Raw genomic sequence first — 27166 nt, forward strand, 5'->3', positions numbered from 1 at the left:
TCTCTTATCTTTGGTAGTTGGGAACTCTTAGTTGACTTTATTCATGTTTCTAAAATGTTCTAAACTTGGTAGGTAGTGTTGTGCTAGGATCTAAAGATATAAAGACCATTAGATTTGGTCTGTGCTCTTGAGAAACTCAGAGTACTGGGGATACAAGTAAATAATTTTTTATAACCTCATATGAGCAAATACCCTCCAGTTCCATTTGATTCCTGCATGCCCAATTAAATACCGGAATCTAGGCTATAGGGGAAGTTATCTAAGTGTGATTTCAGTCTACTGGAAAGCTACTAGATCCGGAATCTAGTTCTACCTGAAATCTGACATTACAGATGAGATGCAAACAGCCTCACTGACAGACAGTTAACTACTTTCATTGATTTCACATTTCTGTGAATGAAGGGGTGACTTCAGGGTTTAGGGCATTGGGAAAACCACTTAGAAGTGAAGGATGGAACTTGGGTGGGAGGAAGCATCAGGGAGAGCCACTAAGCCGCTCAACTTGGTGAAGGTGTAGAATGGACGCTTTGCCTCATCCTCACTTCCAGCCATTTCGTCCATTGTCCCCTGGTTGTCTTCGAGAACTTTTTGGGTTAGGAGCTCCTCCTCAGATTTCTCAGTGAAGCACTCCAGGTTGCTCCTGGTCTTCCCAGGCCAGTTTATGGTAGTGCCTCCATCCAGGTCTCCCACATGATTGGCAGGTGCTCAAGTACTTGGGCCATCTTCCACTGCTTTCTCAGGCACATTAGCAGAGAGCTGGATCAGAAGTGGAGAAGCCAAGACTCGAACCGGTGCCCAGATGGGATGCCAGTGTCTCAGGTGACAGCTTTACCCTCTAAGCCTCAATGCTAGCCCCACAGCTAGTTTTGTTGAGCTGGTTACACTCTACAATTCTCTCTCTCCTTTCTCACCAGTTGACTAGCACCTGAGGCTCACACTAGACTACTAAATAGGTGCAGATTTGTCTTCAACAGCTGGTTTGTTTGGACATAGCTCCGCAGAGCCAGGAAGAAATCCAGTCTTTTGTGCTCCATAGCTTTCTGTGGGGAAAAGTAGAAGGCAATTCATTTAGTTCTCTCTCCATTCAAGGAGCAAGAAGGTTCTAACAGTGAGAAGGGTTGTATAGTTCAGTGGGATTGTGGATACAGAAATGAAAGTGATTGGAAACCTTATGTTACAAAAGGAGTTCTCTTCTCAGGAGAAGAGCTAGAGAGAAAGAGAAGGAGGAAACCATTGAGAGTTTCTTCTTTTTTTTTTTTTTTTTTTTTTTTTTTTTTTTTTTTTTTGATAGGCAGAGTGGACAGAGAGAGAAAGGTCTTCCTTTGCCGTTGGTTCACCCTCCAATGGCCGCCGCTGCGGCCGGCGCACCGCGCTGATCCGATGGCAGGAGCCAGGATCCAGGTGCTTTTTCCTGGTCTCCCATGGGGTGCAGGGCCCAAGCACCTGGGCCATCCTCCACTGCACTCCCTGGCCATAGCAGAGGGCTGGCCTGGAAGAGGGGCAACCGGGACAGAATCCGGCGCCCCGACCGGGACTAGAACCCGGTGTGCCGGCGCCGCAAGGTAGAGGATTAGCCTATTGAGCCACGGCGCCGGCTTGAGAGTTTCTTCTGGATACATCTAACTTCCAAACAGGACTAATGTTGGAAACGAGGTAGAGTGGGTATGTTTGAGTGATCCTCACTGTTACACACTTCTGAACATTGTCTTGATTTGGCTTCCCATTGAATGTTTCTCTTTTCTTTACCATTCCAAAAATCTCATCAAAATTGAGAGATACATAAGCTATCATCTTGTCCACCCCTCTTATTTTGTTTTTCAAAAAGTTTGTGTGTTTGTTTTATTTGGAAGGCAGAGATAGAGAGAGAGAGAGATCTTTATATGCTATCTTACTCCCCAAATGCCCACAATAGTGTGGACTAGATTAGGCTGAAGTCAGGAGCCCAGAATTGGATCTGTGGGTGGTAGGGACCCAACTCATTGAGCCATTACCTCTGCCTCCCAGGGTGAACATGCACAGGAAGCTGGAATCAGAGGTGGCGCCAGGATATGAGCCCAGGTACTCTGATATGGGATGTGGGTGACCCAACTGGCATCTTAGCTGCTATTGCAAATGCCCATTCCCTTCTTATTTTAACAGGATACAGAGTCAAAGTAGATTGTTTGAGTTCATGTTCTTGGTAATAGAAAGTTATATAGAGCGCAAATCAAGTCCTCAGGTAACCCCACTCCTATCCCAACACGTCTGAGTGGCACCATGCTGGCTTTTGTGATTAAACATTCTTTTAGTCAGCAGCTGGTAAGACCCAGAGTTTAATTAAAGATTGCTAATTAGTCTGCTCTTGCTATTTCTCCACAGTAGACAGAGAAAATGCTGGGTAATTTCGTTGCTTTTCACATGAGATAGACATAATGTGAAAGTTGATAAGTATTTTTAAAATCCTTTCCTGGTGTGTGTACCCCAAAGATTATTCTTGTATCCCTGGGAACACAGCAGCTCAAAAAAAAAAAACTTGATTTTTTTTTCTTTAAGCAATATATACTCATTTGAAAAATTAGGAAATGTAAGTAAACAAAAAATTTAAAAATTTATAATATTACATCACAAATAATCACATTCCAGTTTTTAAAAACATATACTTTATATATTTATATATGTATATATTATATATGTGATATACACATGTGTATATATACATACACATGCTATCTTTATATATATATATTTAAAAGCAAGTAAAAATAAGGGCTGTTTAATATATTGGAAATACTTTCCATGTCAATAAAATATATTTCCATAACATCAATTTTAATAGGCAGGTAATATTTTATTACATATAAGACATTTTTTCTTTCTTTTAAATTTTATTTAAAGTATAGAAATTTCATGTCAAAAATGATTATTCACATGATCAGTTAGGATTCATCCCAGGGATGTGAGAATGGTTCAGCATGTACAAATCAATAATTGTAATATATCACATCAACAGAATGAAGAACAAATACCATGTGCTCATTTAAATAGATACAGACAGGGTATTTGATAAAATTCAATATTCCTTCATAATAAAAACTTTAAACAAATCAGGATAGAAGCAACATACCTCAGTATAATAAAGGCTATATATGACACACCCACAGTCAACATTAACCCAAGTGGAGAACAATTGAAAATGTTTCCTCTGGAATCTTGAATAAGACAGGAATGTCCTTTTACAAACCAGTCTTACTGAAAGTATTAGCTAGAGAAATAAGGCAAGAGAAAGAAAAAACAAGGCATACAAATAGGAAGGGAAGAAGACAAATTACCCCTTTTTGCAGTTGTCATGGTTCTTTATTGAGAAAATCCTACAGACTCTATAAAAAGGCGATTAAAACTGACAAATTTATCAAACTTTCAAATTTAGTAAATTGTGTGATACAAAATCAATCTGCAATAATCTGTGGAATTCTTGTAGACCAATAGCAAACAAATTAGAAACAAATCCCATTTGCAGGAACTACAAAAAAGAATAAAATCCCTAAGAATCAATGCAACCAAGAAAGGAAAAGACCTGTTCACTAAAAATATAAAACACTAAGGAAAGAAACTGAAGAAGACACATAAAAGGTAAAGACATACCATGTTAATGGATTGGAAAAATTAATAGGTCATATTGTCCATCCTACTCAAAGTGATTTATAGATTTAGTGCATTCCCATCAAAATACCACAGAACTATAAAAAAAGATCCTGAAATTCATATGAACCACAAACAGCTGAAGCAATTTTGAGGAAAAAGAACAAAGGTGGAGTCATTACAATACCTAATCTCAAGATAGACATTCATTCTACAAGGGCTGATTATAACCAGGATAGCATAGGACTGGCACAAAAACTGACATATAGACTATGAATGAAATAGGATAGAGATCCCAGAAATAGATTCTCTCATCTAGAGCCAACCGATACCCTCACGAATATGCCCAAAGCATACCTTGAAGAAAGGACAGCCTTTCCAATAAAGGGTGCTGGGAAAACTGAATCTCCTATGCAGAAGAAAGAAATTGCCCACCACCTCCATCTTTCCTCATACAGAAAAATCAACTCAAAATGAAGCGAAGACTTAGCTGTAACACATGAATCTCCCGTGATTGGTTTCTGGATAAGATCCCCAAAGCTTAGGCAGCAAAAGCAAAAATAGGCAAGTGGAAGTCTATCCAAGCACAGCGCTTCTGCAGAACAAAGAGAACCATCAACAGTGTTAACAGACAACCTACAGAATGGGCCAGCGTTTTCAAACTATTCATCTTACATGGGATTAATAGCTAGAAAATGCAAGTAACTCAGAAAACTCAACATCAAAAATCATACAATCCAATTTAAAAATGAGCACATGATTTCAATAGACATTTCTTAAAAGAACTACAAATGGTCCACAGAATGGAAAAAATGCTCCACATCACTAGCAATCAGGGAAATGCAAATCAGAATCATAATATGACATCTCACTGCAGTCAGAATGGCTGTTATCGAAAAATAACAAGTGCTGTGGACGATATGGGGAGAAGAGAACCCTTACGCACTACTGGAGGAATTAGTTTTTGTGTTGTAGCATAGTGGGGCAATGTATCAATTCAAAATAACCAGAAGAGGGGCCAGCGCTGTGGCGTACTAGGTTGAGCCCCTGCTTGTGGTGCCAGCATCCCATATGGGTGCCAGTTCGAGTCCTGGCTGCTCTACTTCTGATCCAGCTCCCTGCTATGGCCTGGGAAAGCAGTGGTTGTTCCAAGTGCGTGGGCTCCAGCACCCAAGTGGGAGACCCGGAAGAAGCTCCTGGCACCTGGCTTCAGATCAGCCCAGCTCCGGCCATTGTGGCCATTTGGGGAGTGAACCAGTGGATGGAAGACCTCTCTCTCTGTCTCTCTCTCACTCTATCTGTAATTCTACCTCTCAAATAAACAAATAAATCTTTAAAAAAATATAGCAAGAAAAGGAGATAGGAATGCTAATTACCCTGATCCTTATACATGTATATGTGTTTTGAATCATCATACTTGCCCCATAATGGGCATGTGTAAATTAATTTATTTTAAATAAGAGGAGTTATATGTGTACTTAAGTACAGGTTTGCACTGAGTTTAATCTCAATGTGTCAAGTGTGGTGCCTGGTTTTCGTAGGCACAAGTAATAATAAACATTATCCTTACCATATTTAATCTGTTTATAGTTGTAGCTCTAATTGGATGTGGATTTTGAGAAAGTACATTTTCCTTTTGTTTCTAAAAATGCTTTAAGTCACCACATAGTTTTTGGGTTATGGGATTTGCCCTTTCCAAATCCAAGTTTGTAATTTTTCTGAGTGTAGAGATGATGGCTTTATGAATGTGAGGGCAAGTTAGTATTACTCCCTTGTATTAGATATTACTTTTGCCTCCATTTGATATTTTAACTCAAATTATTATGTTTGTAGCTCTGCTTGTATTTGAATAAGACCATAACATAGATGATTTCTTCCTTCCTTTGAGGCTACTTATTTGAGCAGCCTCAAGTGCAATTCATTTGATGACTGGATCAGCTCCACAATCCAAACAGTCTGTTCTGGAATCAAAATAGTAGATTGATTGCTATTTAATCCCTAGGAGGTTTAGTGGGTTTTTGTTTCATTTTGTTTGCTGCCGTGTGGCAAATGGTTTCTACTGTTGCATGAGTGCATACAAACTTATCTGGACATAGACACATACCCACTTGTGATGAGCAAGAATCTCCCTTCTTAGTTAAACCAAAATTCATGTTTTTAAGTCCGACCTACAGTCTCAGAACCAAAATTTACTATTAATCATGTGTTACAAGAGAAATACTCTGTAAATTCCCGTCACTGGGGCTTTAGACCTCTTAATCCTCAGAGGTCCAATCTATTTTAATGTTTTTTTTTTTTTCTTTTTATTTCAAGTAAACTCTTCATGTGCTTTAAGATACATTCCAAACTAGCTGAAAAATTAGAGACGGTTTTCATTTAACACATCCATTTACATAGATAGCCTTTAAAATTTGACTAAACATACAAGGATACTTCAGAAAATTCATGGAGAAATGGAATTAGAAGTTTATTTTGATATGGAATTTTTTGAAATCCATGGGTAGTTTTGCATCATGCACGTTTGCCCTGAACTTTCTTTTTTTTTTTTTTTTTTTTTTTTAATCTTTTATTTAATGAATATAAATTTCCAAAGTACGACTCATGTGTTACAATGGCTTCCCCCCCATACCGTCCCTCCCACCCACAACCCTCCCCTTTCCCACTCCCTCTCCCCTTCCATTCACATCAAGATTCATTTTCGATTATCTTAATATACAGAAGATCAGCTTAGTATACCTTAAGTAAGTATTTCAACAGTTTGCTCCCACACAGAAACATAAAGTGAAAAATAATAGATGATTTTTTTTAAATGATGATGAAATCAGATCAGACCTATTGTCATGTTTAATCCCAGTGAGAGTCAAGTTGGGAATTGATAATTTCTTTCTTTCTTTTCTTTTTTTTTTTTTTTACAGAAGATCAGTTTAGTGTACATTAAGTAAAGATTTCAGTCGTTTGCACCCCCATAGAAACACAAAGTGAAATATACTGTTTGAGTACTCGTTATAGCATTAAGCCTCAGTGTACAGCACGTTAAGGACAGAGATCCTACATGAGGAGTAAGTGCACAGTGACTCCTGTTGTTGACTTTACCAATTGACACTCCTGTTTATGGCATCAGTAATCTCCCTATGCACCAGTTATGAGTTTCCAAGGCTATGGAAGCCCCTTGAGTTCTCCGACTCTTATCTTGTTTAGACACGGTCATAGTCAAAGTGGAGGTTCTCTCCTCCCTTCAGAGAAAGGCACCTCCCTCTTTGAAGACCTGTTCTTTCCACTGGGATCTCACTCACAGAGATCTTTTTGCCAGAGTGTCGGCTTTCCATGCCTGAAATACTCTCATGGGCTTTTCAGCCAGATCCGAGTGCCTTTAGGGCTGATTCTGAGGCCAGAGTGCTATTTAGGACATCCGCCATTCTATGAGTCTGCTGAGTATCTCACTTCCCATGTTGGATCACTCTCCCCTTTATTTATTCTATCGGTTGGTGTTAGCAGATACTAGACTTGTTTATGTGCTCCCTTTGACTCTTAGTCCTTTCATTATGATCAATTGTGAACTGAAATTGATCACTTGCAGTAGTGAGATGGCATTGGCACATGCCACCTTGATGGGATTGAATTGGAATCCCCTGGTATGTTTCCAAGTCTACCAATTGGGGCAAGTCAGCCCGAGCATGCCCCAAATTATACATCTCTTCCCTCTCTTATTCCCACTCTTATGTTTAACAGGGATCACATTTCAGTTAATTTTCAACACTTAAGAATAACTGTGTGATAATTACAGAATTAAACCAGTCATATTAAGTAGAACAGACAAAAAAAAAATACTATGAGGGATAATGTATTAAGTTGTCCATTAGCAGTCAGGGCTATGCTGATCAAGTCACCATTTCTCATAGTGTCCATTTCACTTCAGGAGGTTTCCTTTTTGGTGTTCAGTCAGTTGTCACCGATCAGGGAGAACATATGGTATTTGTCCCTTTGGGACTGGCTTACTTCACTCAGCATGATGTGTTCCAGATTCCTCCATTTTGTTGCAAATGACTGGATTTCGTTGTTTCTTACTGCGGTATAGTACTCTAAAGAATACATATCCCATAATTTCTTTATCCAGTCTACCGTTGATGGGCATTTAGGTTGGTTCCAGGTCTTGGCTATTGTGAATTGTGCTGCAATAAACATTAGGGTGCAGACCGCTTTTTTGTTTATCAATTTAAACTCCTTTGGGTAAATTCCAAGGAGTGGGATGGCTGGGTTTTATGGTAGGGTTATATTCAGGTTTCTGAGGAATCTCCAGACTGATTTCCATAGTGGCTTGACCAGTTTGCATTCCCACCAACAGTTGCCCTGAACTTTCTGAAGGCCCTTCACATGCATGGAGGCTGCAGGCGGTAGTCTGGCAAACGCTCTGACGGGTAAAGAGTCTTACTTTTCAGAAATGACTGTCTGTATAGTCCGTCTATCAAGTGTTGCTCAGACCACTGAGTGGATAGACAAGTGCCTTTCCAAAATCAAAACAGAAGTCTCAGGTTGTTTCACTTTAAACAACAACAACACACAAAGTTCCAAGACCTCAATTACTGCATCACTTGTGTTTATTTGCTTCAGAAAGGAGAGAGCCATTTATAAGGAACATGCAGAATCCAAGCGTGTTTCCTGTGGTGTCTTGCTCAGTCCCAGAGAGTAGTCTGTGAAAAGTGACAGGTGCTTGCTCTGTTATCTCTCAGGGTCACTTGGGCCTGTTACTTGTTTTGGGGTGATGAGTGGGCATACGTGGCCACATCCTTCCAAAAATACATTAGATCGCGTTGGCATCTTTAGAATTAGTCTCATCTGTCATGGGAGTGAGTCCAGTTCTGCCCCTTAGGTCTCCTGGTACTTTTAGTCTGTAGAGTCTGGAACCAGAAGAGCTGTCCTCGTGATTCATCATGCATTTAGGGAAGTGCTCCGAGAAGATGGTGCATCTGTGGAATAAAGGGCAGTGGAAAAGTTACTTCCACATTATTTTCCCTGGATAGTAGTTTCTGGGGTTTAATAGGAATCCATAGTTCTATATCTGAAGCTTCCATTGGCTAATGGCACTGGTCCTTTGCTCCTTTTCTGAAATAGTATATAATGTAAGATTATATATATATTTATATATATATAAAACACCAAAGTTTATCCTTTTCTGAATTCCAGTCTTGTGAGAGTCTTGGACTATTAATCTGAGGTATAGATGTAGCTAGAAGAGACCTCCAGAACCCTTTGGTAGTGCAGAAGCAGGTTGAGGGCTCTTCCAGGAGACCTGAAGATAGTGGGGTTGCAGTCCTGGTATTTCTCCTGTACATGGGAGCACGTAGTGACTGATGATGACTGTAAAAGGCCAACACTGAACAGAGTGAGGGAAACAGTACAAGCAGCAGCAGGAGAGGTGGTAAAAGTAAATAAATTTGTGTGTAATCCCCAACAGCAAATCATAAAGAGCCTGTGATGAACATGGTGGTGGGTGGTGACGGGCAATGAGGATTATGGGAAGGGTGGACAACAGTCAAGGGGAGAACAGGAGGGCCTGGGGCAGCAAAGACGGTAATAGGTGGAGAAACAAAGACACTAATGGGCTTGAACTTCAATATAAGAATACCTGGGTGGCTACAGTTTAAGCTGGGGTAGGGAAGACATTTTCTGTATTGCCAGCGAAGGCTGGTGGTGTGAGTGAACACTTGTTCAATCAGTGCCTGCATGCACGCATACACCGTGTCTGCTATTGGTGTGATGCACTTATGTTAATGTGTGTGTATAGAACGCTTGAAGGCAGCATATGCAAAGCCAAAGGAACAGTTCTGCCTTATGTCATATTGATGGGTTTTTCTGCACCTGACAGTCCAGCTATAGTGATGGATTCTAGGACCAGAGTAGCAGAAAATGTAAACGCAAACTACCTGGTGTGATGACCTGGCAAAGGGCAGAGAATGATGAAACAGTCAAGAGCCAGACCCCCTGGCTGAGTCAAGATTTAGCTCTGGGAAGCACATTTGTGATCAGCATTAGCAGAGGCAGATGGGAAAGAAAATCAGGCTGAGAATTATGCCCGATGCTTGTGCAGAGGCTCCCTCGTCCTGTGTTCCCCAGGAGTGCCCTGTCCTAAGGTGCAGTACATCCGACAGTGCCAACAAGCACAGGTGGAGCAGCAGGGTGGAGGGCACACGGCTGGCAGTGACTGTCTGGATCCGCAGCATCTCACAGCTAGTGATGGTGCTGACCTGTTTACAGACAAGGAAGGACTCTGGCTTTTTTAGAAAATGTTCCAATTAGTGCTGAAAATTTTTTAAGATTAAAATATTTTTAAAGCTCTCTGACCATCTCCCCCAAAGTGACTCATTTCCTAAATATTCCAAAGAGTAATTATGCTTTGCTTTTCAAAAATATATTTGTATACATTATCCCTCATGATTTTTCAAGTGATCTGAGATGAGTGAGGTTTTTTTATTATTGTTGGTTTGGCTTTGTTTCCATTTTGCATGAAAAGAATTTGAGTCAGGAGTAGGCATTTGGCCTAGTGTTTTAAGACACTGTTTAGAATGCCAAGGCCCCACAGCAGAGCGCCTGGGTTCAAGTCCTGGCTCTGTTTCTGATTCTAGCTCCCTGTTAACGTGCACCCTGTTAGGCAGTAGGGATGGCTCAGGGACTTGGGTTCCTGCCAGCCACAAGGAGTCCTGGCTTGAATTCCCAGCTCCTGGGTTTGGCCCTCTGGCCATTAGGGCATCTGGGAAGTGCTCTCTTTCTCACTCTCTGCCATTTCCCAAAAAAGTAATTAAAAATAATTTAATCAGAGGTAAAGCAGACTGTCTAAAGTTACCCAACTTGCTCGTGGCAGAAGATCAGGGGGACCCCAGTGCCCTGAGTTCCAGGTCTTGCCGGACATTATAATTCAGAGTCTCCTGTGGCCTTTCTGTGTGGTTGACCATGGCTCTGAATCAGTGAGCGATGAAGAATGCCCACGAAGAGGCACCGTCTGTCCCTGAGTGTGTTCACAGGGCTGCTCTCCAGTAAGAAATCTGCCTTTTAGGCTCCACATAAGCATCCCTTGTAGGCAGTTTTGGTGTTGAAAGAAAGTGAACTTGGGTTGGGTTTTGCCCTTCCTCAGCCGGTGGATCTGAAGCCCCTCAAGTTCTCCTCCTTCCATGAGCACCTTTAGCTCTGCTGCCTCGGCTGTCAGTGTGGCTGCAGATACAGTGTCTGCCTCCTTTCTCTCTGTCAGGAATCGAAGTGAGATGCTGAGATAGCTCGAATTACTGGTGACAAAGAACAGAGAGAAGAAGACGTTTTTAGGAAATCAATTAAAAGATAACCTGGAGATCTAAGGAGATGGTTGAAGAGTGAATCAGTGGAATCACACAAATCATTCTTTGGCTAAGCAATGAGTAGTGTCTATGATATATATATATATATATGATATAGGCCAGGTTTATCAAAGCTCTTTTTCTGCAAGATCATTAACAATCTTAAGCGGTATTTGTGCTGCTGTCTTTAGAACCACATCCTGGCAGCAGCCCTGTTATGCCTTGCAATTGTGAGCAGAAAGCAGGCAGTGGTTACACTGGTCTCTGCTACAGGGCTGGGATTGTTTAAATCTGGGGGTTGCCAGGTGTGGTGACTTATGCTTCTCATTACTGACAAAACATAGCCACTTGGTTGGAGGCAGTGAGGATGACCTCATCCCATTACATTTCAAGGCTTCTGTGCTAGTGAAAGCCAGGCTGCCTCTCCCTCGCCACGGTCCATTTTCACATCTCATTCATAATTGAAGCAAGGGAGGGTGATTTCGTTGGCCATTGCAGGGGGTGGTTTCATCAGCTCTCCAGCGGCACACCGCAGCTCTGTTGCAACTTAACAACTAAACGTTGGTAGTGTAACATGATCTACGTTACTCTGTGGAGTGCAAGTTCTGGAAGGGAGAAGAGAGGCGGCACATGCCAACCTCCCGGTCCAGCCAGCGTGGGCAATGCCACTGGCTTCTAAGCTGAAACAGTGTCCAGAACATTTTTGAACTCACCTGATCCGACCTGATGGTAACACAGTTCTCACCCTTAGGTGTCCACATTTTTTAATGTCCAGTGGGTCTCTCCTCTTGAGGACAGAACGCATTTAAGGCAGAAGCTTTTGGAATGAGTGTCTCTCCTTTGATGGCGTCCAGTCTTGAAGAAATGAGCCTGATTTTTTAAAATTATCTTTGGCATGAAAGCTGACATTTTTTATCCTGTTTGCATTTACAGGTGGTTCCAGGAAGGAGATCACTGAACACTGGGAATGGCTTGAACAGAACCTACTGCAGACCCTCTCCATCTTTGAAAATGAGAACGATATCACCACGTTCGTGAGAGGAAAGATACAGGTAGCAGGTTCCAAAAAGATCTGCCGTTCTCATTAGACGTCATTCCCCAAATGCAGAGAAACAGTATAAAAATATGAATTCTGGAAAGCACACCTGTATACCCTCTACTCAGACCCACCTGTTGTGAGCATGTTACCCTATTTATCATTTGTGTGCTCACTTTTGTTTGAGAGGAATTTTCTCCTTAGTACTTTCAGAGTGTAATTACTAAGAACAGGGATATTTTGTTAAATAATAACACGCAGTTGCCAACTGCAATATTTAGTGTTGTATCTAAATTTAACCCTAATACTAGACTCTACTATTGGGCACATTTTCCAATTTTGTTAATTGGCTCAAGTATACTCTTTTTGGCCGGCGCCGCGGCTCAGTAGGCTAATCCTCCGCCTAGCGGCGCCGGCACACCGGGTTCTAGTCCCGGTCGGGGCGCCGGATTCTGTCCCGGTTGCCCCTCTTCCAGGCCAGCCCTCTGCTGTGGCCAGGGAGTGCAGTGGAGGATGGCCCAGGTGCTTGGGCCCTGCACCCCATGGGAGACCAGGAAAAGCACCTGGCTCCTGGCTCCTGCCATCGGATCAGCGCGGTGCGCCGGCCGCAGCGCGCCGGCCGCGGCGGCCATTGGAGGGTGAACCAACGGCAAAGGAAGACCTTTCTCTCTGTCTCTCTCTCTCACTGTCCACTCTGCCTGTCAAAAAATAAAAAAAATAATAAAAAAAAAAAAAAAAAAAAAAAAAAAAAAGTATACTCTTTTTAGCATCTTTTTTTTTTCACTCGAGTGTAGGATGCAGTCTAGGTTAATATTGCATTTAGTTTAATTTCTGTAGTCTCTCTCAATCTGCAACTTTCCGTAGCCTTTCCTTGTCTTTTATGACATTAATGGTAAAAGGTTTTTGTTTTGAGGTTTTTTTTTTAAAAAAATTATTTATTTGAAAGGCAGTATCAGAGCGAGAGCGTGTACATGTGCGCACAGATAGCTCTAGAGAGAGAAAGAGAAACATCTTCCATCCATTGATTTACTCCCAAAATAGCCACAGCAGCCAGGATTTGGACCAGGCTGAAGCCAGGAACCTGGAATTCCATCCAGGTCTCACGTGTGTGGCAGGGGCCCAAGCACTTGAGCCATCTTTGGTTGCCTTCCCAGGCACATTAGTAGGGAGGTGGATTGGGAGTGGAGCAGCACTTATATGGAATGTCAGCATTGCAGGAGAGGCTTAACTGACTGTACCACAATGCCACCCCCAACATTGTTGTTTTTGAAATACAGAGTTCTGGGGGCCAGTGTTGTGGTATAACTGGTAAAGCCACCACCTGCAAAGGCAGCATCCTATATGGGCACCAGTTGAAGTCCCAGCTATTCCACTTCCAATCCAGCTCCTTGCTAATGTGCCTGGGAAGGCGATGGAGGATGGCCCATGTGCTTGAACCACTGCACCCATGTGGGAGGCCTGGAGGAAGTTCCTGGTACCTGGCTCCTGGCTTTGGACTGGCTCAGCCTGGGGGGTGAACCAGCAGATGGAAGATCTCTCTCTCCCTCCCTAACTCTGTCTTACGTACATACATACATACGTAAATCTAAAAAACAAAACAAAAAACCTCCAAAAAAGTTCTGTTTTCTTAATATGACACTTTTTGTTTTGGGTTCTGTCCCATATGATTTGATTCAGGTTATGCATTCCTGGATGGAATACAACATAAAGCGATCCTTTGTCTGAAGGCACCTTTTTCCAGGCACCTGATACGTACCTGCCCCTCAAGGTGTTACCCAGTTTCTCTACAGCAGAGCTGCTAATTTTATCCTTTCAAATAATACATAGTTTTCTGTAGGAAAACAGCTTAAGACAACACAAATATCTTCTTGCTCCTATTTAAAGTTCCCTGTTGATTTAGCATCCATTGATGATGTGTTTGTTTGGATGAGCTTTGGCTGGGATGGCTTAAAAAATCATTTTTATTTTTTTTTGACAGGCAGAGTTAGGCAGTGAGAGAGAGAGACAGAGAGAAAAGTCTTCCTTTTTCCATTGGTTCACCCCCTAGATGGCCACCAGGGCTTGCACGCTGTGCCTATCTGAAGCCAGGAGCCAGGTACTTCCTCCTGATCTCCCATGTGGGTGTAGGGCCCAAAGTCTTGGGCCATCCTCCACTGCCTTTCCGGGCCACAGCAGAGAGCTGGCCTGGAAGAGGGGCAACCAGGACAGAATCCGGCGCCCCAACCGGGACTAGAACCCGGTGTGCTGACGCCACAGGTGGAGGATTAGCCTAGTGAGCCACAGCGCCGGCCAAAAAATCAATTTTATTAAAGTAATTTTCCAGCTCCAGTGGTCTCCCACACAGTTAGTGACTATTATCTGACTGTAAATAAAATCCCTTCCCCCATTTCTTTACTTGTTTTCTTTTTAAATGACAGAGACTCATGGATTCCCATGTTTTTGGGGTTGCTTCTATTTCCTTGTTGGACCTAGTGTTTTTGTACTTGGTCTACCCCAGCTGTCCTGCGGATTGCTTCCTTTGTACTTGTGCGTGCTTGCTTGCTTGTTTGTTTATATACTGAGAGTACTTCCTTGCTTGTGGTAGAACAGGATGTCCCAGACTCATCTCCTACCCTGCTTCTCCCACTTGGTTCAGTTTGCTTTCAGTTTTAGATTCTTTCTCCATCCCAGCATTGTTTATTTGAAACAGACTCAGACGGAGGCCAGCACTGTGGTGTGACAAGTAAAGCTGCTGCCTACAGTGCCGACATCCCTTATGGGCACTGGTTTGAGTCCCAGCTGTTCCACTTCTGATCCAGTTTTCTGCTGTGGCCTGGGAAAGCAGTATAAGATGGCCTAAGTGTTTGGGCCCCTGCACCCACGTGGGAGACCTGGAAGAAGTTTCTGACTCCTGGCTTCAGATCGGCTGAGCTCTGGCTGTTGTGGCCACTTGAGGAGTGAACCAGCAGATGGAAGGTCTCTCTCTCTCTCTCTGCCTCTGCCTCTCTGTAACTCTGCCTTTCCAATAAATAAATAAATAAATAAATAAATAAGTCAGGAAAGGAAGGAAGGAAGGAAGGGGGGGAGGGAGGGAGGGAGGGAGGGAAGGAGGGAGGGGAAGAGACAGATGGAGATAGCTCCTATCCACGCTGATTTGCTTCCCAAATATCAGCAATGGCCAACACTGGACAAGTGGAAACCAGGAGCTAGGAGCTCAGTTTGTGTCTCCCACTGGGGTAGCAGGGATTCAACTATTGGAGCAATCACCTGCTGCTTCCCAGAGAGTGCATTACCAGGAAGCCAGGCTTGGGAGCAGAGCCAGGATTTGAACCCAGGCACTGCATTATGAGATCCAGGCTTCTCAAGCAGTGACGTAAGCATTGCTGGGGCAATGATTAACACCTACCCCCAAGAGCTGTATTATAATTGAATCAAATAAAATGATGAGGATCGAGCAGTCCAGAAGCAATGCAATGATACCAGCCTCACTTTTCTCCCTCCCCTTACCCATCAAAATGAACATTGTGTTATTGCTTCAGGAGTATGCTTTTGGTTTCTGCTCCATGCCTACTAAAGAAGCTAGAAGAGTGGCAAAAAGCTAAGGAAGGGATCCAGAGGTGCTAGAAAGGGCCAGCTTGGAGATGAGGCTCCTAGGCGGGTGTGGCAGCTTCCTAACGACACCTATTCTTGTAATGTGGAGAGCTGTTTCTTTGATAAAACCAGATTTTATTGCATCCTTATTTTTTTATTTTTTTATTTTTTGACAGGCAGAGTGGACAGTGAGAGAGAGAGACAGAGAAAAAGGTCTTCCTTTGCCGTTGGTTCACCCTCCAATGGCCGCCGCGGCCGGCGTGCTGTGGCCAGCGCACCACGCTGATCCGAAGGCAGGAGCCAGGTGCTTCTCCTGGTCTCCCATGGGGTGCAGGGCCCAAGCACTTGGGCCATCCTCCACTGCACTCCCTGGCCACAGCAGAGAGCTGGCCTGGAAGAGGGGCAGCCGGGACAGAATCCGGTGCCCCGACCAGGACTAGAACCCGGTGTGCCGGCGCTGCAAGGCGGAGGATTAGCCTAGTGAGCTGCGGAGCCGGCCTCCTTATTTTTTTTCTAAGACATGAAGTTCATGTAAATGAAGAGAGTCTGAGGGTACCCACCGTGGGCCTGTGCGAGGCAGGTGGGAGAGGGAGCAGTGCTTGGGGAGGGACTGGGAGCATCCTCTCAGCCAGGTCCTCTTCTGCTTCTCAGACCCCTTGCCAGTGCTCACACACTGTCATTCCTGGGACAGGGGCAGAAATAAAGAGTTCTAGGAAGAACCCAGAGCTTAGAAGTGACAGTCGGCAGGAGAAATAAATCAAGATGTAAATAAAGCGCCAATTATGTCAAATAGCAATTCTTCTTGCTGTTTGCATTATACCAAGAATGTCAGATTTAATTCCCTTGAAGCCAATTATAAGGAGGGAATTGCTATTAATGCAATTATGTGTGAAAAATGCCATTCATGTGCAAATGAATGGCTTAAACCTTCTCAGATTGTCCAGTAATTAAGGGAACCAACAGGCTTATTTGTTTTGAAATCTAATTAACTTTTATAAATTATAAATGGAATAATTAACTACAGAGACAACCATATTCTAAACACCATATATCACATTTTGTGTATTTCTTTCTGGATTTCTAATATGCATATTTATAATAACAACATTCTTACTGTATATATAATTTTGTACTCTGCTTTTTAGTCACTGACTAGTTCTTAACTGAACATTGCATAATTTTTTGACGTTGTTTGCATAAGTGAATACACCTTAAGTGACTCACCATCCCTCTCTTTCTAGAAGTCGGCTTTCCTTCAGGGCTAGTGGAAGGCAGACACAACAACAACAACAACACAGTTAACATTTTGCTCATAGAACTCTTCTTGCAGGTTGTGTTTTTTTCTCTTTGGTATAGATTGCCAAATGTAGACTAAAATTTTCAGTAGTTAAAAAACATTTTTAATCGACCTTGGTGTATATTGACAGTATATTTGAATTCATGACAGTGTATTCGAATTTTTTTATTTAAGGTTTATTTATTTGAAAGAGTTATGGAGAGAGAGGTCTTCCATTAGCTGGTTCACTCCTCAAATGGCAGCAGCTGCTTGGGACTGCAGCAGGCCAAAGCCAGGAGCCTGGAACTCCATCAGTGTCTCCCATGTGAGTGGCAGGATCACAGGTACTTGGGCCATCTTCTGCTGCTTTTCCAGGCACCTTAGCAGGGAGCTGGGTCAGAAGTGAAGCAGCTGAAACTTGAACTGGTACTCATATGGGATGCTAGTGTCACAGGCAGTGGCTTAACTTGATACATTGCCCGCCCCTTGAATTCTGGCATCCCAAGTGGGTGCCAGTTAGTGTCCTGGCTGCTCCATTTCTGATCAGGCTCACTGCTGATTCACCTGGGAAAGCAGTAGGAGATGGCCCCAGTGCTTGGGCCGCTGAACCCATGTGGGAGACCTGGATGGAGTTCCAGACTCCCAGCTACATCCTGGCCCAATCACAGCCACTGTGGCTTTTTTAGGGGAGTGAACCAGTGGATGGGTCTCTCTCTCTCTCCCTTTCAAATAAATAAATAAGTAAATCTTTGAGAGAGAGAGAGAGAATAAGAGGGAGAATGGAGATAGGAAAGCTCAGACTTCATTCAGGGTTGGCTTAGTTTCGTAGGAATGTGTTATGCCAAACCTGGAAAGGTTGGCTTGGACAGTGGGAGGAGAAATGATGTATGGCATGAGGTCCAATGTGGTCATTCTTTCCTCTGTCGTTGATGGCCTACAGAAGTTTTTCTGGTGTGGATGCAATGGATTTATATTTTGGAAAGCGGCCACACACACAGTGCTCAGAGTCTTGATGGGAGGCCAGCTGGCAAGTTAGTGTAGTGAATCCTGGACTCTGGAGAGGGACCTAGGGATGGTTCCTGTTAGGATAGATTGAAGACTTGTCCTAGGGTTGCATCTGTGTGGGAAAACCCTCTGTTTACTGTCATGCGTTTGTTTTAACTAGAATTGAATGGTAATGACTGTGGACTAGTGCCCTTCCTCCTGTCATCCCTCCCCATTCCAGCTGCTGACAGCAAGGCTAGAGGCCCAACAAGTGGACATCAAGTTCAGGAAATAATTTTGATACGTAACGCATACACAAACAGCAAGACGTAATGTGGGGCCAAAGAACCGTAATTGAGAGAATGTTCACAAGGAGGCTGGAACTAAACTGGACTTAGAGTGTGGTGGGATTCTTGATCCATGGGAACTGGAGGACTCCGTCTTGTCCAGGAGGATTGGAGAGGCCATCCAAGGTCACACAGATGTACAGTAATACTACTGGGACTTGAACCCCAAATATCCATGCTTTAAAGGCCATGCTTTTCCAAAGCTACCTTGAGATTAGAGAAGATGTAGACGAGGTGGGAAGGGTTTGATGAGCAGAGTCAAAAGAGTCCAGGGGTGAGTGGTTTGACTACAGTGCTCAAATTCTGCTTGAGATGTCTGCATCCCTCAGAATGCCTGCTGTGAGTCTCAGCTCCTCCATATCTGATTCAGCTTCCTGCTAATGTGCACAGGTCATAGCTGCTCTTCACGAGGTAGCAGGTAATGGCTGCCACCTGTGCAAGTGACCCAGATTGAGTTCCAGGCTCCCATCTTTGACCTGGTTAATCCATGGTCATTGTAGATATTTGGGGAGTGTATCAATGGATGCAAGATCGTCTCTCTGTCTCTCTTTCTGACTGCCTTTTGGTGTTTGCTCTGGAAGTAAATAAATAAAAATTAAAAAGCATACATTTTTAGAAAAGTGACAAAAGGAATTCGAGGAAGAATTTTCTGTTAACAGCTAAGTAGAAGCCAATTTTTGGGGAATTTTACAGGAAATAGGTAATAATGAGTGACTTCTCAAGTTGCTATAATGTTTGAACAGTAAATTAAGCCATTGCTTGCTAGACAAATATTTCTTGTCCAGCTGTTCCCAAATCCTGTATCTGTATCAGGTATCTGTATCAGATACAGGATTTTTTAAAATGTCATAGTCATCCCTTTTCTGCTCAAAATGACTACTTTTTCCTTTTCTCCAGGTGCCCCAACAAATGGCCCCGAGACTGTGGGTCTGTGGCAAGCGTCAGTTAGTGACACCTTTGGTCTGTCTTCTGTAGTCCATTCATGATGAATTTTGGTTGAATTTGAAAAAAGACCTAAGTCATCCTTTGGAATAACTTTATCATGACGGGCTTAGTAAAAAACAATAGAGCCACAAAATCTTTGTCTCCCCATTTCTAAAGTGAAGCTAGGGGCTTCATTCCAAATGAACTTAATAAAACAAATAACACTGATAACCAATAACATCTGTGTTGTCCCTTTGAAAATCTTTTAATATGCAAATATTACTCGCTGAGTGGGTTAGTATTTGGGGGTTTGCCTTTGAATAGTATTTATCTTTGTTTTTGTCAAATTCTAGCTTTAGAAATTGTTTTTTTTTTTTCCTCCCTAACATGTTCAGTTCTGGTCTCATTAATGCAAGTTGCATGCTTTGTGTTTTACCCCTGACTAGGGCATCATTGCAGAGTATAACAAAATCAATGATGTAAAGGAAGATGATGACACAGAGAAGTTCAAGGAAGCCATCGTGAAGTTCCATCGGCTGTTTGGGATGCCTGAGGAAGAGAAGCTCGTCAACTATTACTCTTGCAGCTACTGGAAGGGGAAGGTGCCTCGCCAGGGGTGGATGTACCTCAGTATTAATCACCTTTGCTTTTATTCTTTTCTCATGGGAAGGGAAGGTAAGGCCACAAGAATTTCAGAGGGGAGCTTTGGGAAGTTCTTTGGAGGTTTGCTCTGAACTCATAAACCATATCAAAATATTCAAAACCCATTCTGTAGTTACAGCTAAGCTAATACTATTTTTGACTATTGAACAAGAAGATTCAATGATTTTCAGTTCAGTATCTATAAAGAAATTGGTCCTTGTATAATATAAAGATTCACTAGAGGTATAATTAGTTCAGCACACTTAGACTGAAGTCTGTAATAATTCTGAACTCAGACTATGTGCAGTCCAAACTTGTCCCCTAAAACTCACCAACCAGGTAATGAATATGGGTTCTGAAATTCAGCAGTGGGAATGGGGTTGTGAGCTTGCACTGTCTGGAAAGGCTTTGCAGGAGTCAGGACCTGACCCAGCCTCTCCCTGTGCTCAGCCAAGCTGGTAATCCGATGGGTGGACATCACGCAGCTGGAGAAGAACGCCACGCTGCTTCTGCCCGACGTGATCAAAGTGAGCACGCGGTCCAGCGAACATTTCTTCTCCGTGTTCCTCAACATCAATGAGACCTTCAAGTTAATGGAGCAACTCGCCAACATCGCCATGAGGCAGCTGCTAGACAATGAGGGCTTTGAACAAGATCGGTCCTTGCCCAAACTGAAAAAGAAATCTCCCAAAAAAGTGTCGGCTCTCAAACGGTGAGTGAGAGGAAGTTTGGGCCTCACAAATTCAAGAAGCAAGGAGCCCTTCCTCTGTTTTATTCAGTTGTCTTTTCTGAACAATTCTGGGTATGGCTGCAAAACTGAAAAGCCCATGTGAGACACTGCACGTTTAGTAAGTGAGACGAGTGTGACCAGTCCCAGCACAGTGTGATGGGAACTCCTCTGGTCCTCAGAACCGAGAGCTAGGGGTGCACACATAGGCAATGGTTAGCTCTGCCGAGCTGAGCCTGGAGAAGTTAGTGGAAGTCACCCATTCAGCTACCAGAGGGTGTGGATTTCAGGCAGAGGAAGGAACATGGTTAGGGGATACACAAGGGGAAAGCACAGAAGAAAATCATGCCCATCGCTTACCGTCACCTCTAGAAGTGGCAGGGCCTGGCTGAGGAGAGGCGCAGAGAAGCGGGGATCTGGATGCGGAAGTCGAGCTAGAGAGAGGATGAGAGGAAAGCTGATGCCCTCGCCAGGGTTGGGTGGAATTGGCCTTCACTGAGGCGAGGACCGAAAGGAGGACGAGCGTGTCCAGGACTGCGATCGCTCAGCCTTGACTGTGTTGAGTTGCCTGGAGGATGACTAAATGGAGATTGGTCCAGGAAGAGAAAGGCAGTTGGAAATCGTTGGAGTGTGCAGGTAGTAGCTGGAGTCTGAGAAGAAGTCCTTGTAACCAAGATGCCTTTGCTAATTTGTGACATTTCCACTGCTGCTATTGCAGTGGGGTAAATAGCAAGTGAAGGGCAACAGACAGGCAAGTATAGGCTGCCTTTTCAAGGAATTCAGTGGCGAAGGATAGAGGGTGCTTTCTTTATTGCTTTTCTTTTTTTTTTCAATTGGAATGATTTGGACATAGGATTAGATGGAGGAGACTGATGAAAAGAGTTTGTTGGGGAGGGTAAGTGTGGGGGCAAGAGGGAGCTTAGAGGTCAAGCTGTAAGAAAATGACTAAAAATATTATCTTGCAGAGCATGGAAAAGAGACATATTGTGTTGGTGCCTCTTCCTTTGGAACAGGAAGGGGAGCCAGGGGTAGGTGAGGATGGAGGTAATTCTGGAGACAGAAGGGAGGGAGTTGGAGGAAGCCTGGTATTAGGTCTCTCTTTGCTCTGTGAAGCCAGGAATCCAATTGTCAAGAGGCCGAGGAGGGGGCAGAAGCTTGAGGACGGAAGTGTAGACGGCTGCCATGGTGAGCAGGGAGATAATACTCCCTGCTGAGAGCGTGGTAGCAGCAGAAGACCCAGCCGAGGCTGCAAACTGACCCCAAAGGTGGCTCTTCTTGAGAGTACATGTACTCTGTTAGAAAAGGGAGCTTCTTGTTCAAGTCTAATTTTTCTAAGATTCTTTACTATCTATATATAGATAGGGAGTAATTGTAAACTGGCCATACAAGGGACCTAAGTATATTAAGGTGATTTTGTTGTCCTGTTTGGTCATTAGGTTGATTTGAACTCCAATATAAAGTTAAGAAGGTAGGGGTGAGCCTACCATGATGGGGAGGGGAATGACAGGCCGAGGGAAGCTCTGTCTCTCTGTAGCTCCATCATTTAGAAGGGATTGCAAGTTTTCTTGAGTGAGCTAAATCATTATTCTTGCTTTTCAGTGATCTGGATGCCAGGGCCAAGAGTGAGAGATACCGTGCGCTTTTCCGGCTACCCAAAGATGAAAAATTAGACGGCCACACAGACTGCACCCTGTGGACTCCGTTTAACAAAATGCACATTTCGGGGCAGATGTTTGTGTCCACAAATTACATCTGCTTTACCAGCAAGGAGGAGAATTTATGTAGCCTCATAATCCCACTGCGGGAGGTAATGATGTTTTGTGAAGGTTTCATTTACAGTACTTTTCTACTTGCACCAGAAATGTTTCTTTTTCCCAGCAATTGGTTGACTTTTAACCATCAGTGTTTATCGTTCCTGGTGGCACCTGCTTTTCATCAGTTGTCTCTGCTGTAAGTGCCTGCAGCACCTGTGAGATCTCCCTGTTCAGAGCAGCCTGGTGTTTTGCAGTGCAGATTTTACTGTGATTCAGGCCGGTAGATCAGGGGATGATTGTTGTGCTGCAGGTCCCAAAGGGAGAGGGCAAGCCGTGCTCCATGCAGGGCCACACAGGGCAGCTCCCAGGTCCATCAGGACGCAGAGGGAGTGCAGGAAAATGGGCAAGCTCCATTGTTGTGATTTCGGAGGGATGTGACGGGTAGGCAGGGTCAGCAGGCTTACGACTGGCTGGTTTGGAAAACTTTGGTAGGCTCTGAGCATAGCGGCTGTCCTAGCTGTGTACTACCTGCCCTGGGATGTTTGGATCGAGGAATCGTGGCCCTGGGTATGAAGTCCTTATAGTAAAAGAGGCTGCTGGGCTGTGGGCCCTGGATTTGCTGGCTTGCTTACGAAAGCTGAAAGCTGTTATTTAGGAATCAGCTGGCACCCGCTGGGTGATAGCTCCAGGGTCAGTGAGGCCCTGACATGTGAAAGCCTCAAGTAGGAGACTAGGAAACATGGTGAAAATACTCATCTCCCAGGCCAAGGACAGTGTAGGCTACGGGAAGAGGTGCAGGTTGTGAGTCAGAGAGCCCAGTGTTCAGGCTGGCTGTGCTGATTGCCTGCCTGGGAAGAAGTAAAGTGCTTACCGGTTGCTCCTCTTCCAGGCCAGCTCTCTGCTGTGGCTCGGGAGGGCAGTGGAGGATGGCTCAAGTGCTTGGGCCCTGCACCCACATGGGAGACCGGGAGGAAGCGCCTGGCTCCTGGCTTCAGATAGGCGCAGTGCGCCGGCCATGGCAGCTATTTTGGGGGTGAACCAGTGGAAGGAAGACCTTTCTCTCTCTGTCTCTCTTTCACTGTCTAACTCTGCCTGTCAAAAAAAAAAAAAAAAAAAAAAAAAAGGAAGTAAAACACGTAAGGCACCTTTTATGACCCTTGGGCAACAGTGAAGTCAGAAAAGCTGTCCAATGGGGTCTGTGTGACTAGTGTTCTCACCATGGACAGGGTGCCCTTAGGAACTGAGTTAAACCGAGGGATCCCCAGAATCTTCCATGAAACACACATCACACATCCTACAAGGAATGGCTGTCCTTGGGATTGTGTCGAGCAACAACTGTTGCTTTACCCTTTTTTTTTTTTAATAAATAAGCCATACTTATTTATTAAATGGAGAGTGGCAACATACATAGGGTCTTCAAAAAGTTCACAGAAAATCCGTCACATGAAAAAACAATGCATGGATCTCAAAATTTTTTTTGCACAGAAAACCTGTTTTTCATGAACTTTTTGCAGACTGATTGTGTATTCCGCATGTCAGCTTAAGGTAGACCAAATCAGCAGACGCTAAGTGTTGGTTCAGAATCGTGTTGCTGTAGATTTTGAGGACATTCCTGGGGAAGCAAAGCAGGAGGATAAAGTGATTCAATTAGGCTCCTCATTAGCTAGAAATTCCAAGGGAAGTTTCTTTATTTCTTTTTATTATAAATTGCCTCATAAATATTCAATACTAAACACCGTTATTGGATTAAATCCTAGTCTATTTTATAGCCCAAATTGGTAATGAAAAATATGGAAAAATAGAATTATAGAGAACCCTAATGTAGCTGCTCTCCTTTCCTGATGCCATAAAATTGTGTAATACAGTTCTCCTGGACCTCCCTTGTCAGTGAAAATTATGTTGTAACCCATGTGAGCTTTTACATGTGTTGCATGGGGGCTTTCTGCTTCTATATTAATGATCTAGCTGGAGAAATTCCTTTTTTCAATTTGACTTTATCAGGATCTACTTAGCTATCTGTGAGTTAGACACAAAATTTTAACTTATCTGTCTGATGACCAAAAGAACCAGCAAAAAATAGGGCTCAGCATTGTGGCATAGCAAGTTAAGCCAGCGCCTGTAACACCAGCATAGCATATGGGTGTCATCTTGAGTCCTGGCTGTTCCACTTCCAATCCAGCTCCCTGCTAATGCTCCTGGGAAAGCAGTGGAAGATGGCCTAAGTACTAGGGCCCCTGCCACCCATGTGAGAGACCTGGGGGAGTCCAGATTCTGGGCTTTGGCCTGGCCCAGCCCCAGCTGTTGCAGCCATTTGGAGAATGAAACAGTAGATGGAAAATAGCTTACTCCCTCTCTCTCTCTCTGTCTCTCTCTATCTTTAACTCTGCCTTTCAAATAAATAAATAAATATTTTTTTAAAAGAAGGAAGCAACAACAATTAGATATCAATAAAAGAGCTTTTGTGGATCTTTTAAAAATGATCATCATTGAACACGTGCTTAAGTATCCTGGGAAAATTTTCTTCATGAAAATGAGTTTGATACTTTTTCCATTTCTCTGTCTATTTTTTGTTTGTTTGCATTAGAGTAAAATCCTTTTATATGTAGGTCCACATATTGCAAGTATTAATTTGAATGTACATTTGTGCTTATAATTATGTATTTTAATCACACACACAGTCAGCAGAGTGGACATCAAACCCTGCCATGTTTCCTGTTTGGAGCCCAGCCGTCCTCTTTGACACTTGATGCCATGCAACCTTTCAGGCTGCTTGAACAGGTTTCCAGGCCTTGAGAGGGTGAAAACTTCTTAAAATTAAACCTCAGAGAAAATATATATCATATGAAAATGTATAGGCTACCGTTGAATCTGTCTAGACTGCTCGTGGATAGAAAGGAAGGGAGGAAAAGAGACTTAGCTTTAGACTTCCAGACAGTGCTGTTGTAAATAAACCGTTTGTTTAGTGCTTGCTGAGATTCTTTCCTAATGTGCTAAAGAAAAAAGTGTTAATGCGTTTATCCTGGCTTCTAGTTAGTGAGAATCCTTTTAGAAACAGCCATTCTACAACCTTGGTTCAGAGCTAAAGCAGATGTCTCTCTTTCCTTTTCTCCCAGTGTGGTAGACGTTAGTGTACACACACACACACACACACACACACACGCACACAGTCTGCTACTGCAGTTGAGGTTGTGTTGAAGAAGTGTTTATAGCACATCTCTTCAGGAACTGAGCCTTTGAAACTTTGGCTGCAAAGGACTGGAGTCTACAGGAGACTCTTTGGGGCCTGGCAGTGTTGGGAGAGCCATCCTACACCAAGCCTGGTGAGAGGAGCCGGTGCCTGGGCTGTCTTGTCTCAGACGGACAGTGCAGCAGCCGGGAGTCCTCTTTCTCATGGATCCATGAAATTTTAATGAAAATCACAGGCTACCTTTGTAGAAAGGTTTCCCATCTGATACAATTGACATTGGAGGCCAGATTTATTACTGGGAATGGGAAGAACGTCCTGTGCACTGTAGAATGCTTAGCAGCCTTCCTGGCTGGTAGTAGCTATTAGATGCCTTCTATTTGTAGCAACCAAAAATGCCTCCAGATGTCGCAGCACGTCTCCTGGGGGGCAAAATCCCTCCAAGTATAGAATCACTGATTTAGAAAATCCAGCAAGATTATTCCAGCTCTGGTACAGACTCCAGTTGTGATTTGTTATGAGCTGTTTTATTTTATTGGAAAAGTCAAAGAATCTCAATTTGCCTGAATAAACTGTGAGTTTTCTCCAGAGTCATAAAAGTGCTGTGATCCTTCTTTAGTGCTGCTTGTAGGCTGCGGCTGGGTAACTCTCGGGGACTTACGCTTTTGTTTTCATGTCTCTTTCCAGGTGACAATTGTAGAAAAGGCAGACAGCTCCAGTGTCCTCCCGAGTCCTTTGTCCATCAGCACGAGGAACAGGATGACCTTTCTGTTTGCCAACTTGAGAGACAGAGACTTTCTAGTGCAGAGGATCTCTGATTTCCTGCAGCAAACAACTTCCAAAATATACTCGGACAAAGAGTTTGCAGGAAGCTACAACAGTTCAGATGATGAGGTCTGTGGAAGACACCAGAGGTGTTATGGTTTGTCCTGTTACTGTGCCCGAGAGAAGTCCTTTCATTGTCTATTTTGTTTGATCTTCAAGCTTTGCTTCTGTGCTAAGATAAACTATGTATCCTGATGCCCAGAGCAGTATGTCATTTAAAATCTCAAGGGATTTGTATTTGGCATTGTAGAGCTCAATGGAATCCTACGGATCATCTGGCCTAATCCTCTCATTTTAAAGCTAAGAAATTATTAAGTATTTTTTTCCCACTTAGATAACAAGTGAATCTTATCCAAGTAGTGATACTGTTGGGAATGGTACAGAGGTCACCAAATGAAGTCTCAAGCCTGAAATGCAACATCATTATGGTGACTTTATTATGGTAAAATATATGTGGTGCCCCTTTTGAGTTAGGTAGTAGACCAGCATCCAGGGAAACTGAGCTCTGAGAAGATAAGCGACTAGCTGAAGTGCTAAAGCAAGTTGCTGTTAACTAAATCATGTTTTAAAAATGGTAAACTCTTGGGCCAGTTTTGTGGCACAGCAGGTAAAGATGCCACCGGTGACACTGGTATCTCATATGGGCACCAGTTTGTGTCCAAACTGCTCCACTTCTGATCCAGCTCCCTGCTAATGGCCTGGGAAAAGCTGTGGAAGATGGCTCAAGTGTTTGGGCCTCTGCCACCCACATAAGAGACCCCTATGAGACTTCCTGGTTCCTGGCTTCAGCTTGCCCCAGTCCTTTCCACTGTGGCCATCTGGGGAGTGAACTAGAAGATGGAAGATTCTCTCTCTCTTTCTCTCTCTGTCTGTAACTGATTTTCAAATAAATAAATCTTAAAAAAAAAATTGATGGTAAGCTCACATGTAACATCCCTTCTGTGGACACTTTGAGGC

The 27166-nt window shown here is 43.4% G+C and overlaps 1 protein-coding gene across 1 annotated transcript in view; it reads left to right on the top strand.

The window, feature by feature from the left end:
- TBC1D9 (TBC1 domain family member 9) overlaps positions 1-27166 on the top strand; it is a 125863-nt gene that overhangs the window by 57171 nt on the left and 41526 nt on the right. The window contains exons 3-7 of the mRNA XM_002716945.5: positions 11874-11992; positions 19524-19752; positions 20170-20431; positions 22046-22253; positions 26072-26278. Of these exons, the coding sequence (XP_002716991.1) occupies positions 11874-11992; positions 19524-19752; positions 20170-20431; positions 22046-22253; positions 26072-26278 (1025 nt within the window). The remainder of the gene's footprint in view (positions 1-11873; positions 11993-19523; positions 19753-20169; positions 20432-22045; positions 22254-26071; positions 26279-27166) is intronic.

This window comes from Oryctolagus cuniculus, chromosome 8 (genome assembly GCF_964237555.1).
Source record: "Oryctolagus cuniculus chromosome 8, mOryCun1.1, whole genome shotgun sequence".
NCBI classification, from domain to species: Eukaryota; Metazoa; Chordata; class Mammalia; order Lagomorpha; family Leporidae; genus Oryctolagus; species Oryctolagus cuniculus.